The sequence below is a fragment of the Serinus canaria genome, chromosome 17 (genome assembly GCF_022539315.1).
Source record: "Serinus canaria isolate serCan28SL12 chromosome 17, serCan2020, whole genome shotgun sequence".
Taxonomy (NCBI): Eukaryota; Metazoa; Chordata; class Aves; order Passeriformes; family Fringillidae; genus Serinus; species Serinus canaria.
The window spans coordinates 7,593,539-7,608,323 of NC_066330.1; the positions used below are offsets into that span (position 1 = coordinate 7,593,539).

Consider the following 14,785-nt stretch of genomic DNA (forward strand, 5'->3'; position numbering starts at 1 on the left):
GAGTGCTGGGGCTGGGGCTGTGGGGTACATGCTGGGGCTCTGGGGGGTACACTGCTGGGGCTCTGGGGTAGTGCTGGGGCTCTGGGGTAGTGCTGGGGCTGTGGGGTAGTGCTGGGGCTCTGGGGTGAGTGCTGGGGCTGTGGGGTAGTGCTGGGGCTCTGGGGTAGTGCTGGGGCTGTGGGGTATGTGCTGTTGTTCTGGGGTACATACTTGGGCTGTGGGGTGGATACTGGGATTGTGGGATGGGTGCTGGGGCTCTGGTGTAGGTAGTGGGGCAGTGGGGTACGTGCTGGGGCTGTGGGGAGATACTGGGGCTGTGGGATAGGTGCTGGGGCTATGTGGTGGGTGCTGGAGCTGTGGGGTGAGTGCTGGGGCTATGTGGTAGGTGCTGGAGCTGTGGGGTAGTTGCTGGGGCTGTCAGGTGAGTACTGAGACTGTAGGTTGGTGTTGGGGCTCTATGTAAGTACTGGAGCTTTGAGGTACATACTGGGGCTGTTGGGTAGGTGCTGGAGCTGTGGGGTACATACTGGGGCTGTGGGGTTGGTACTGGGGCTGTGGGGTCCTCAGAGCTGTCCTCTGCTTTGGGGACAAGCCAGAAGGAGATGTGACCTGCTCCTGCTTCCTGTGGCTGAGGGGATATGTGTGCTGCAGGTGGACTTTCCCCAGTCCTGGGCCTTCATGGCAAAGCACAAATGCCATAAGGACTCCAGGGAAGCAGCCCAGGTGTCCAGATGAGCAAAAGAAAAAAAAAAATTGCTTGAGGCTGGTGGTCACTTTTCTGCTTGTCAAGGAGCAGGGGTGGAAAGCTGCCTTGATTTTTCTCCTGCTTTGTGCTTCCTAGTGCAGAAGAAAGGTGAACCACCCCCAGAGCATAACCACCTCTGGGCATCTCTGACACCCTCAGAGTCTTGATTTGTTTCTGAACATGCTGATGTCTTACCAAACCATCCACTGAGTCCCAGGTTTTGCAAAGTCCAGAAGATCTCCTAGACCCCAGACCATTAGTTTTGGGCAGAAGGCTCTGAGTCATAGAATTCTAGAAGGGTTTGAGTTGGAGAGGACCTTCAAGGTCACCTTGTGCTAACCCCCTGCCATGGGCAGGGACACCTTCCACTGGAGCAGGCTACCCAGGGCCTGGCTGTGAACAGTTCCAGGGAGGTGTTCCCAGGCACTGATGCCCAGAGGGGTTTTGCTGTGCTTCCAGCTGGGAGCAGCAGAGCTCAGCACCTCGCCCAGACATCAAAGTCATCCCTTCTGTGCCTGAGGAGCCTGTGTGAATCCAGGATGACGTGCAGAGACACAGGACAGAGCCTTGGGAAGTGGGGCAAACCTGGAGCATCCCTTTGTGCCTGTTGTCGAAGGCCCTGCCTGCCAGGACACCATGGTGACACCTGAAGGGGTCCAGAGCTGTCACCCCCTCCACCCGCCCCTCCACCACACCTTCACTGCTCCTAAACCCCTGGAACCCCTCACCTCACCGCAGGCAGGGCCCCCTCAGCACATCCCTCTTGTCTCAGCAGAGACAGGAGGTAAGTGTCTCTTTATTTATTGAAGATGTTTGTACACGGCAGCTGGGAAAGGTCAGGCTGGAGCCGTGCTGTCCCGGGGGGAGGTGTTTTCATTATCCCCTTCTCAGGTTGCTTGTTAAGGCCATTTAGCATGACAGTCTGATGTGTCACCAGCAACCTGGTGCCATCTCCCCCTTGCTGCTCCTCTCCCCTTCCTCCTTTCTTCTCCCATTGCTGTTTTTTTTCTTTGTCCCCTTTTCCAAGGAACAACTGCCTTTCTAGTCTTTTTGGGGTGTTCCCCCCGTTTTTGGGGTGTTATTTTGCTCTGAATGCCAACGTCCTTGCCCGCTGTCAGAAGGAGTCAGGGCTCTGATCACCTCACGCCTGTGGGAAGTGGTGCCTCTTTTTAAAATCAGGACATATTAAGATAGAAGTTGTCAATAAATTACAGCCCTAGTGCTGGCATGTGGAGAGGCACAAAAGGAAAACTGTGTCACTTGGGGAAAACAGACCCCAGCTTCTGTAATGCCTGACTGAGGCTGTGTGTAAAGAGAATGGAGCAGTGAGGGGACAAGGGAGGAGCAGCAGGAGCATTCTCCTGGAGGGCACCCCCTCCCCGAGAGCTGTGGGTGACCAGTGACACTTGGGGACCACAGGAACCCCCATGCTGTCATCACAGCAGGCTCCTGGGGCCATGCATCCCATGGGGACAGGAGACAGTCTCTCCCCACTGGGCTCTTCACCCCTTTTTCTCCCCACTGCAGGAGCATGAGGCTGCTCTGTCCCTCTCCAGTCTTGGGGTGAAGCTCCCCAGTGACAGCCTGGGGACAGCAGAGCTGAGCTGCCCAGGGGGGTGTGGGGACAGCCACTGCATCCCACCCCAGCCCTTGTCTCCCTGCTTCCCTTTGGACTCCCCCAGCCCATGCTGCTTCCCAGCTCTCCCAACCCTGTGCAATGTTTTATTCTCATCTCCTGTTGGTCCCTGGCAAAAGAGGGGTTGAGGAGAGGTGTGGATGGAGCTGTCCCCATGTTTCTGACCATGCTCCATGGCCACTGACCAGGGAAAAGCCTAATGGGGGGCTGGCAGCACTGCCCCTAGCCCTGGGTGGTGCTCGTGGTGCTGAGTGGGATCAGAGGGGCTGGGAGTGGAGCCTCAGAGCTCACACAGGCTCAGTTTGAGACATTCTGGTACTTTCTCTGCCCATTCCTGTGCTGCCTCTCCTCACCCCTGCTCCTGGAGCCTGCTGGGTGTGAGCTAGGCTTGCAATGCAAGAAGGGATGGGGTCATGTGCTGCAAGTTTTCAGGGATGTCAGTTAGTTTTGAAGCTGAACTGCTGTGAACTCAATTTGCCAATTTGGTAAGTGCTATGGGCAATATCGGGATGTAATTTAATTAAGCTATCCCCTTTTTATAGAGTTCAGGGAGCATTTGCCTACTAATTTTAGCACTAGGTTTGCTCCAGCTTTACTCTGGACACAGATTCACAAATCATGACATGTTGTTAATCTCTACCAGTCAACAGTTTATTAATTTGCTGAGGACCACAGAAGTATATAATCAGTGGTTCATCAATCAAGGCTAAATCCAACAAATGTTCCAGGCAGGTAGTGAGCATAAAATATACATGCAGCCTTGTAAGCAATTAATGCACCACAGAGCTGGAGCTGAGTGGCTCAACCAGGGAGCAGCACAAATCTCAAAGATTTCTTATTCCTTTTATGTATAATCATCATCTGTTACCAGTTCCTTCATGCCCTTAATATGGCTTCCAGTAATTCTGCAAGGACTGGGATGCATTTATCTCTGGGTTTTTAGTGGTGTGGGCTCTGCCATCACATAATTGTTTGGCCTTAAAAGGTCTCAGTTAAAAAGTCAAGGGTGGATTGCTCACAGCTCGTGCTGGAGCCTGGCTGAGTCTCCTTGGGCTGATGGTGGGGAGGAATGAGTGGGTCACTTTGCTCAGTTAAAATCCTCCTTTTTAGGCATCACCTGAAGACCCTAAAGCCTCTCCAGCAGGGTTCCCACCCACAGGGGAGGCAGCTCCCCACCTGCCCACCCCAATGGGATCCCTTTTTCCCCCCATCTCGTGGTTTTCTGTTGGTTTTGTGTGTACCCAGTAGATGGCATGAGTGCATAAAGGGTTTCTGCACTTCTTTTCTTATCGGAGGCCTTTTTTTATCCAGGTAATTTTAAGAATTACCAGCTGCAACCTTGCCAAGACCTTGGCATGGCTAACTGGAACCTTGTGTTTGAGCCCTAACATAACCAAACAGCCCCCAAGCTCTAGAAAATCTGCTTCCATGCTGCTTTTTCTTGCTGCACTCTTGAACTGCTGATGGATCTGGTCAGGCTGTAGGAATTTCCCAAGAAAACAAAATCCCAGTGAATTTCTCTTAATCCAGTGCCTCTGCACTTTGAGTCCTGTGTGTGTTTTGCACCATGTTGCAGGGATCACATCAAGCCAGGAGAAAGTGTGCTAGAGGAATTATTCAGGCTATATCCTAGAAAGGAAATTTTACTGAACTTTTCTGCTGGCACTCTGGTAGCTGCACAGCCTGGAGGGGGGATGCTGAAGGAGGGAAAATGCTTAACCCTCATGTGTTGGTGATTTATAATTTGAGATGAAAACCTGTGAATTTGCCCTGAGAGACTGAAGGAAACACCTGCATCATGGCTTAAATTCAGGTTTCCCCAGCTGTCTCTCAGATTCGCTCTCTGGTGCTAGTCCTCTCACCCACCTGAGGAGAAGGAGGGGGGCTTCCATGTATTGTCCCATGACCAAGTGCATTTTTGAGCCTAGAAAGGCAGGATTGCAGCCTTATTGAAAATAAGAGTGGTGAGTTTTTGGTCTTAGCACACGAGCTAGGCAGGAGGTGCTCTGTTCTCTCCCAGTGCATTTTGGCATCCTCAGCATCACTGCATGAGGACGGCAGCAGCAGGTCCAGGTGTCTGAGCCCCATGGTGCCTCCAGGATGGGGTCTCCTCACTGTGAGGACCACCTGGAGAAGCAGAATGGTGTGAGCTGTCTCACTGGGGGTGAGGAGGCAGCTCGAGGTCCTGAATCACCAGAATTAGTCCCTTGTTTGATTAAGGTGGAGAGCCTGACTGCAGTAGGGGGGGCAGCTGGTGTGGGCTGATGGTTCTGTGGCATCTCTGTGCCTGCAGGGATTGGTGAGTTAGTTCCTTAAGTCACCTCAGAGTGCTCCTGGAGCCCAGGATGTTGCAGGTGGATGTGGAAGGGCTAAAGCAGGGCTGTGCTCCAGGAGCCATCCCACCTTGGGAGAGGTGTTGGCAAGAGCTGGCAGAGCCTCGCCCAGCTCGGGCACTGGGTGCTGCTGTTCTGCACAGACACGAAACCCTGCTCATCCTCACAGGCTCGGGTGCCTCTGGCAGAGATTTATTTCTAGTCTGAGCAAGAAAACAGTGCTGTTAGCCTACAAGAATGACCTGAGCTGTCCCTCCCTGTGATGGTTGGGTCAGCCCATCACAAAGGAGGGAATTTGGCTCAGCAGGATGCAGGAGGAAGAACATCTACCAGAGAGTGACTTAATGCACTTGTGGCTTGCAGTGACACTGGTGTGGTGTTGGTCCCAGCCTCTTTAGACACAGAAGGAGGAGGAATTTGGCATGGTCCACACAGGCATATAAGCCTTAGCACAGCTTGTTTGGGGCTAATCCTTGCCTTGCTCTCTCCCACCTCAGAATGATGGGCTGTTCCTTCCTCACTGCTGCATTGTGGCAGAGAAATGGCTTAATTTAGGAGTGTAACCGTTTTGGGGAGAAATGGGATTAGAAATGAAGGAGCAGAGCAGGGCTACTGCTTTCTACTCCTCCTTCCAGCACGAGTGCCATGGTTTTACATGGGAGACATTTAGGGAAACCAGAGGTGGCTTAGGGACCACGGAGAGATGCTTTGAAATTATGATGAGAGATGCTTTGAAATGTGGGTGATGCTGAGACCTTTTTGTTTCCTGGGAGGAAATGGGGTGATTGGGAGTTTCAGCAAAACCAAATTGCTGTGCAGAAATGCCTTACATACGTGAAAATTCCAAAATACTTTGGTTCAAAACATTTCCTTTCTATAAAGGAGAAGGAAGTGTTTAATTCCACCGTTATCATCTGGAGCTTTGTTTTATATTGCCTTATCCTAGTGTACAGCCCGAAATAAAAACAAAATTAGGTGATGGAAACCAAAACATTTCAACCTTGTCAAAATTAAATGCTCTCCTAATTTCCCAATGAGTTTTGAGATGTAATTGATGGGATCCCACAAAGCACTTAAGCTTCATCAAATCTGCATTTTTCTGACAGACAATTGTTCATTGAAAAATAAAAACTTACCCGTCCCTGCCTTGAGAGGAACCTAGCTAATTATGGGAGAGATGCACACACCAGGGGGGGAGATGAGGAAACCAGTCTCTCCTAATCCCTTTAAAGTCTCACTGGCTCCCAGGGGCAGGAGCTGACTCCTTTCTCACATAGTGGTTGGAAGCAGAAGCCCCCTGAGCTCAACAGCAAGTCCCCCTCCAAGGAACCTGTGCTTTTGGATTTTATCTCATTAATCCAGGTAAATACCTGTGCTGAAAATGGGATTTGAGGAGGAAAGAGGGAAGAGGCTGTTGGGGTCAGGGCTGGTGGTGGGTGGGAGCAAACCACCCACCTGCTTTTGCTTTACACCTCGTGGGCAAGGGGTGGCTGGTTTGAAGCAAGGGGAATAGCTCAGGAAGCACCAAGGTGAGCTGGAGGTCTCTGCCTGCTCAGGGAAGGAGTGGTTTGGATGATAAAAGTTCTGTTTTCTCCAGTAATGGCTTTTTTCAGCAGTTTTCCTTGAGGGCTTGGCCAGTGCCCCTCTGCTCCTTCACCAGACTGGGATCACAGCTGGCCTGGGGCTGTGGGATTGGTTTGGGATGTAGGATTGGGTCTGTAGTGTTGTGGCTGGGCTGCACCCTGATGGGTGAGTCATGTGGGGCAGGGCTTGAATTTCTGTTTTCCTGAAGGCTTTTGGAGGTGCCAGCTTCTGCTGTGACTGAAAATGCCCTGACAGGCAGGAGATAGCAGCACACCCCAAAATGGGCTGTTGGTGACTTCTGGAAGGGAAGCAGATTTCCTTGCTCCAGGAACACTTCTTCCTGTGTGCAAGGCATCCCACCAGCTGCTTGAAACAAATCCCTCCCTCTTGGGACTGAGGTGCACACAGACACACACACACACACAGTGACTTGCCTGGGAGGGTTCACTGCAGGGTGGGCAGAGGTGAGGAGGTGCTGCCTCATCTCCCCCATGGATCCCCCGTCCCACTTTCACACAGGCTGACAAACACAAGCAGCATGTTCTCAGGAGCCTGCAAGACAGATGGGTTTGATTTTCTGAGGCTAAAATAATGATTGATGATCTTTAAAGGGAAAAGGAAGCAGGGGAAAAGGAGGGAGGGGGAGAAAGAGTGGGAAGATAATGACTGTTATTTCAGAAAATGGTTGTAATGTTCCCCTCTGGGAAGGATGTTCCCCCCTCTGTGGGGTGTCAGGAAGGGCTCTGCCACAGCTGGGGTTGGTGGGGACATCCCTGCCCTGCGGAGGCTCTGGAGAGCCCTTTAGCAACCAGCATTTTGGCTCTGTTTTATCAAAATATTGGTAGAGAAGGGATAAATCTCACAGGCAGAGAGCTGAGCAGCATACAGCCAGGCTCTGTCCTGCTGCTGCTGAGGAGCTTTGCTCACCAGGGGCCTTCTGGGTCAAGAAAACAAGGCAAAATAAGCTAGAATTGTCCATATATATATATATATATATATATGGACACAGAGGGGTTTACTGCATTTGTATCATTTCTGAGCTCCAGCAAGACAATAAACACATGCCAGTGCATAGACAGGAGCTCATTAAAATGCTGGCACTTGCTTGTACCTTAGCAGTGTCTGGGATTTAAGTTTTTGTCTCATGCTGAGGAGGTTCCTCGGCACAAAGGGGGGTCATTAGGGCTTTTAGAAATGGTCCTCGATGAGGACTCGGCACAAAGGGGGGTCATTAGGGCCTTTGGAAATGCCCCTAGGTGCTCTGTGACACTGAGCCACCAGCTGATTGTGCTGCCTCGGGCCAGCAGTGCTAGGGATGCAGCCTGGGGTCCTGGGTCTCACTTCTGGAGCATCCAGGCATGAGAATGGTGCCTGGAGCAGCACTGGGAGTGGGGTTTGGTGGCAGCTTCCCTCTGTGGTTTTAACAGACTCATCTGTACCCAGAGCATCACCTGCAGCACCTGAGACAGAAGGCTCTGACTAGAAGGCTGCTGTTGTTGAGAAAACAGAGTGGAATAACAAAAAGGGCAGTTTAGTCTCTACAGAAACACTTAATAAAGTATTCTGGTTTTTTAAACTTAATAATGGAGGAGAGGAGCTGAGCTGAGCAGCTCTGGCAGGCAGCTCAGATGGAGGAGAGTGGATGTGCTCCCACCTGGGGGCTCAGTGTCAGTAATGATTTGCCTTCCAGTGACCCCTCACCCATCTTGCTGCTAACGAGCTTTGCAAACGAGAGAGCGAGCAAAGGCTCCTTTTTTACTTTACATGAGCAGGGACTTGTCCAGGGATTTATTTTCCTAAGGCACAGTCTGACACAGGTTCTGCTGTGTGCTTGTGTTCTTTCCCCCAGAGGTGATCCTCCTCCTGCTGGGGTTGCCCTGGCTGTGCTGGGGGTGCTGCTGGTGCTGATGGCAGAGGGGCTGTGCCCAATCCTGGTGGCAGGAGGGCACACGGTGCCACACGCTGTGCTGGGGTGACAGCAGTGGGCACAGTGGGCACAGGCACGTCCCATTCTGCTCCAAACCATGGCCCCTGTGTATGGGTGAGGCTGGATCTGGTTATTCCCAGGGGTGGCTGTGGGCATGTGGCAGCAGGCCCTGCCAAATCTGCCACTCCGTGTCACCTTGGAGATGTCATTTAAAAGCGAAAAAAGCCTGTTTTGCAAAACAACAGATAAAAATAGCACTTCCTATTCAGCACATCCATTCCCTGGGAGTACTCAAAATTCATTTGCTGACTGCAATCACAGGAATAAGGACCTGTGTGCTCTGGGATGGGAGGGGATGGGCTGGTGTCCAACTGTGCCATCAGCCAAACCATGTGGAGCTGCTGGTGGCTCCTTCTCCTCAGACCCCTTGGCAGCAGCAGGGTCAGAGCATTGGAGCTGAGGGTCATGTTTAGCCTTCAGGACCTGTGTTATCAGTGCTAACACACAACAAGAAAAGAAAGTTTTCTTTTCCAATGCCAAGAGCAATTTTTCAGGGTGGTCTGTCAGCACAGAGAAATCAGTTCACTTCTGCATAGATGGAGTGGATTTGCAAGACTGTGGAATTATATTTGTATGGTAACAGCTTCTCTCTCCTTGAATTCTGAGCAGACCATGAGCTGGAGTTTCCCCCTAGATCTCCTTTTCCTTTCCATAGCATGGATTAAGCACCAGACCCTTTTCCCAAGCTGTATTTCCTGGTCAGCTCCATGGATAAAGGACGGGCTGGGAATTGGAAGTGAACACTTGCAATAAGAGTCTAACGTGGTAAACCATAAACTGCTTTTTCTTTTCAGTCTCTGGGTAACAGTGTGTGGGATCCCTTTGCTTCTGTTGCTCAATAAATCCATGTGTGGATCAGGGGTGTGCAGAGGTGTTTGCCCAGGACCTGCTGGGGCACCAGCTTTCCTCCCACCAGGGTGGGACGTGCCACCCCTGCTCACCCAGACAGAATTATTGACCCAGTTGCTTATTGATTTTGTAATCATTTTCCAACAGAGCCCCCCGTCCTGTGTCACTGCCAAGGCAGATTGCAAATTGAACTGCACCTAAATTGATGGGGCATTGATTAAAACTCACCGTAATTATTGGTTCTCTGCTGCCCAAGCCAGGCGAATCAATGTCAGCAAGAACAGATCTGCTCCTTTGTAAAAGCACAGTGCACACACTGTGGGTGAGTGCTGGCTTTCCAAGCCCATCCAGAAGCCCAAGCTGATCCATCAGGGAGTCAGGATTAGCACAAACTGCCTTTTTCCATGGGCATTTCTGATTCCTGTGGGCAGGAACATAGCTGCACTCCAAAGGACTTCAGTTTTCCCCCACTCTGATCGATTGGTGGGGCATCCCGATGGGAAATCCTCTGCTCCAGGGGCAGGGAGGTGTGTTACAAAGATTTATAAGCCTAGAAAAGCTGTGGCTGCCCCAGGAAGTATCCAAGGCCAGGCTGGAGAGGGCTTGGAGCAGCCTGCCCATGGCAGGGGAGTTGAGCTGATTTTTAAGGTCCCCGCCCACCCAAACCATTCTGTGATTTATTGTGCTCAGTAATTGCTTCACCACCTATTCATCCCTGCCAAACCCTCCATGGAGAGGCTGGTGTTGCCTGGCCAGTACTAATTGCCAAGTTTGCTGTTTCCCCTGGCTCTCCTGAGCAGGGATACATCCCAAGTTGGCTCCCAAAGCTTTCTGTCCCTGGAGTGCTCCGTGCTGCAGCACAGCAGCTAACAGGAGAGCCAGCTCTGCTCTGAGCAGGGATGGATGTGGAGAGACAGGAGGGCTTTCGCAAATGCTGTGCTGAGCTATTTGCCTGCTGTAATTAATGACTATTAGGATGCATAATTATGAACTGAAAGGAAACACGTTTTGTGGTGGTTAAGAGCCAAAACTGGAGGAATATCCCAAGGGTGGCCTCAAGCAGAGTAGGACAAAGGGAGGGAGGGCTTTGCTGACCCACTAACCCAGTCACAGGGAAAGAACCATCTTCTTCCTCTGTGGGCTGGAGAAGGTGCTGAGCTCAGCCCATGGATCTGTGCCAAGGCAAGAATTCCAAGTGCCATGGCTGATCCTCTGGCTGTGGTCCTGCAGCTCCTGCTGCCTTACAGTCCCATCCAACTGCCTTCAGCACCCTGGAATATTCCTCAGGATCTCCAGAGGGAACTCAGGCAGAGCCCTGGCCCCCCCATCCCTGTGGATGTGGGGAGAGCAGCAGAGGGGAGGATGCAGTGCCATGAAGCAGAGATGCTGTTTGCAGCCAGAGCTCCCTGTGCCCTCCAGGGAGATCCTCTCTGCCAATTTGCACAGCTCTGCTCTTACAGCAGACAAGGAGGAGAGCACGGGAGATAAGAGCTGTATCTGCAGATTCACAAACACTCTCATCCTGGTGCTGTTTCCCAGGCAGCTCTGGGGTGGTGGAAAGCACAGATTGTTCTCAGTGTCCTCTCCTGTTCTGTGTATGCATCTGGAAAGGCTCCTGCTCCCCAGTCTTCTGCTGCTTCCTGCTGCTAATTTCAGAGCTGTGTCTTTGGGACCCTGCCTGCTCTGCAAGGATGGACAGCATCCCATTCCAGAGCCCTTTGCTGCCAAAATCCTTTAGATGGAAAAGCCTTGTGCCTTCCCTTCTTGCCTTACCTGGTGTCCCCAAGGATGCTGCTGAGGTTTGCAAACTTCAGAGCTGAGGGCAGTGAGGGATCTGAGGGACAGCTGGCACAGAGGTCAACACATCCCTGTGTTGCTGCAGGTGGGGCAGAAGCAGTTTTGATGCTGCTGCTGTAGGGAAGTGGCACAGGGTTTCTAGGGGGTGGAGAGAAAGATGGGGATGAACTTTACAGCAGGGCAGGACAGGTGTGATGGTTTTAAACTGAAGGAAGGGAGGTTTAGATTAGATGTTAGGAGGGAATTCTTCCCTGTGAGGGTGGTGAGACCCTGGCACAGGCTGCCCAGAGAAGCTGTGGCTGTCCCTAAGGATCCCTGGAAGTGTCCAAGGCCAGGTTGGAGCAACCTGGGATAGTGGAAGGAGCCCTGCCCATGGCAGTAGGGTTGGAACTGGATGGTCTTGAGAAGTCTCTTCCAACCCAAACATTCTAGGATTCTGCGATGGCTCAGAGTGGGCCAGGAGTCCCTAAAGCCTCTTTCTGCTGTCCCTGTTTCCTTCTTAAGTAGCCAAGAGTGAGTGAGGCTCAGGAGCCCATCTCCCATCAGGACCCTGCTGGTGTCAGTGAACACAAGGTCCAGGGTCTCCTGAGCTTTTATTAATATGTACAGCATTTTGCTCACATAGAAAACTGATTTACTTTTTTAAGCACGAAGTATAGCAGTTTTATAACCTTTCTTCTGCTTGACAGAGGCCATTTATAAGCTGCCTTCATCACTACCTGTGCTATCTCTAGTCTAACTCATCTTCAAGAAATTCCATAATGCATTTTTAATTGTGAGCTGCTCCCAGACAAGATTTATTTATTTTTTCAAGGACTGGCCTTTGTGTTTGTGTGCATGTCTGTTTGGTGGAAAGAGATAAATAACAAGAATGGAAGTGTGCTTTAATCTGGGTGACAATTTATCGATGGCATTTGCCATCTGCTGGCTTTTATCTTTTGGGGCAAGGAAAACAATCTAGGGAACTGGAATTAGAAATTAGAGCCATGGTTTCCTCAGCTGTGGAAAACTGATGAGCCTGTGCTGCCATCCTGGCTGCCCTAAGTCCTGCTTCTGCCATGGGCTGGTCCTGCCCAGCGGGCATCAAGATCCTTTTGGGCACAATGCCAGGGCCATGCTTGCTGACCTGCCTGGCATGGGTTGAGATGGATTTCTAGGTCATTCCTAAGCACTGAGATGGTTCTCTGGGTTGGTTCCAGGTGTTGAAGTGTTTCTTTCTGGGCTGCACTGGATTTTCCAGCATTCTGGAGAACAGGGAGCAAACACAGAAGGTTGTGAACTTTTGCCTCACACTGGCTTGAGGCTTTATTGCCACGTGGTTTTGCTGCCCCGAGGATTTCACCCTCTTCCAGAGGGAGGATGAGGGGGAAGGCATTTGCAGCAGACCAAATCCTTGCTCCTTTCCCAAGGACTGGGTGAGATGATGTGAGATGACCACGTGAGATGATGCTACCCCATCCATCTCTCAGGACAAACCCTTCTCCTTCAGCTGGAAAAGGAGTTGAGCAGCACTGGCTTTGGGATGGGCTGTGCCCTGAGAGGCACAGGGACTCCAGGCTGGGGGAGGATGCCCAGGTGACCTTTCCTGTGTCCTGTCTCACTGCAGTGCCCCGAGGACCTGCGGCCCATGAAGGATGGCACCGGGTGCTACGACTACTCCAAAGGGATCGACTGCTCCGATGGCTTCAACGGCGGCTGCGAGCAGCTCTGCCTGCAGCAGACCCTGCCCCTGCCCCACGACCCCTCCTCCAGCACCATCTTCATGTTCTGTGGGTGAGTCTCCTCTAGTCAGTTGTTACAGTTGAGATGGTCACAATACAAAGCAGCACTTCAAACTGTTTTTATCCTGGCCTGCATGCCTTTTATACATTCTCACAAAAGCCATCAGTTTACACTTTACTCACTGGTCAGGAAAGACAAAGTGCCCATTGGAACAGGCAGTTGCAGGTTTCTCTTATTTATCCTTCCTTCTTTCTTGGTTTCTGTGTCAACAACCTTGTAGAAAATTCTTTCAGGTGTGAACGTGGATCCTCTTGCCGATCTTCTCTCTGGCTCACAGAAGTCCCTGTAAAACCTTTTCCACAGTCAGTCCCCTCCAGGGCTCCTCAACAAGCAATCCCTTCCTATAATTATTGTTTTGTTACTATACATCAAGCTGCAGCTCATCTGTGGTTGATCACAGCCAATGTCTTTTATCCAAAAAACAGCAGTGTCCATATCTGCTCGTTCAAACACCACTTGCTGCTCTTGTATTGGCATGACTTTCTCTGTTGTGTGTGCTGCTAAAGCAATAGCCTTGGCCATGGGAGTATTCTTGGCAATTACCAATGATGGGCTCAAAGCCTGAGCTAAAACAGTTAATTGTTTATTACAATTTGCTAAAACAAGGCATGGATAAATGATGAGCCCCAAATTACTGCTTCTGTCTTTGCCTATAATCAAAAATTCTTGTCTTTTCCATGAGTTCCAGTAGTTCCTGTGGGAATTACTGCATGACTTTCATTCATCTCATCTCAAGCTGCACCAAGGGAAATTTAGGTCAGAGTTCAGGAAAAAGTTTTTCACAGAAAGGGTGATAAAGTTCTGGCATGGCTGCCCAGGGAGGTGTGGAGTCCCCATCCCTGGGTGTGTTTAACAAAGCCTGGATGTGGCACTGGGTGCCAGGGGTGAGCTGAGCTGTTGGGGCTGGGTTGGACTGGATGATCTTGAAGGTCTCTTCCAACCCAGGGATTCTGTTCGTTCTGTGAATCTCCATCCCTGCCACCTCCTGTGCCACCCATCCCAGCCCAGCCTGGAGCTGAGGGTCCAAGAAAAAGGCTGTTGATGGAGCTGAATTCCAGCACGGAATAGAGGCACCTGGTTTTCCTGAGGGAAGTGTGAGGAGCAGTGTGAGCAGATGCACCTTCCTTCTCTCCCCCACTGTGTGACAGTACAGTGTGAGCTGTGACTCACTGTGAAGGGACCCAAAAATTGTACATTGTGTGTTGGAGGGGAAGGTGTAGGATTTGTTTAAAAAATACTACTTTTAAAAATTACTTTTTTTTTTCCTCCCCTGTACCTCTCTTAAAAATAGAGTCTCATCCCTGATTTTGGCCAGGATCTTATAATCCTACACAATTTAGCATTTTCTCTCAGGAAAATCTCCCTGGCTGCAGTGTGCTCTAAAAGGAGCTCAGTGATTATCTGGCTTTATGCTGCACAGCTGCAGCCATCCATCGCCTGCCCCAGCCCCACGGCTGGCTCACACTCTCAGGCACACTCAGGAACTTACTCCATGTCCCGGTGTGACAGATTAGGATGAAGAAAGGGGAAAAAAAAAAAAAAAGCCCTTTTGGAAAGAAAATGCCCACAAGCAAGAAGGGGAGTGAGTTGCTAGCAGTAACTTCGAGGAGCATCCATCAAGTCCCAATGCCTGCAGGTGCAGCAAAGACCTCACACAGCTCTGACTGCTGGGAAGAGCAGCCCAGGGAGCTCTGCCTGTGCCAGTTTCTCCTTTATTTATCCCATTTTTGCTGCTTTGTTGTTTTTGGGTTTTTTTCCCCACTACCTTTTTTATTATTGTTTAGCAGTGCAGAGTGACTGAGTCACCAAAACAGAGCCCATTTTCTGCTCCATGCCTGCAGAAAGGGTTAGAAATTCATGTGGGCACCAGCACCCTTTGTGGGGAGGGTCTAGAAAAATCTTGGGGCATTCCATGGTCTCCACCCACACAAATCTTCATTTCAGCCTTGCATCCTCAAGGACAGAGACTCTTTCCCTGTTCTGTTTTTGGGGTTTTTTTGGTTGTTTTTTGTTTGTTTGTTTGTTTGTTTTTTTCCCTTCTTTTTTCATAATCCCTTTCCAAGGCTGAGCTG

The 14,785-nt window shown here is 50.8% G+C and overlaps 1 protein-coding gene across 1 annotated transcript in view; it reads left to right on the forward strand.

Moving 5' to 3' along the window:
* The window catches only part of ASTN2 (astrotactin 2), a 299,849-nt gene that overhangs the window by 145,007 nt on the left and 140,057 nt on the right, over window positions 1–14,785 (forward strand). Inside the window, exon 12 of the mRNA XM_030231263.2 lies at window positions 12,538–12,704. Coding sequence (XP_030087123.1) covers window positions 12,538–12,704 — 167 coding nt within the window. The remainder of the gene's footprint in view (window positions 1–12,537; window positions 12,705–14,785) is intronic.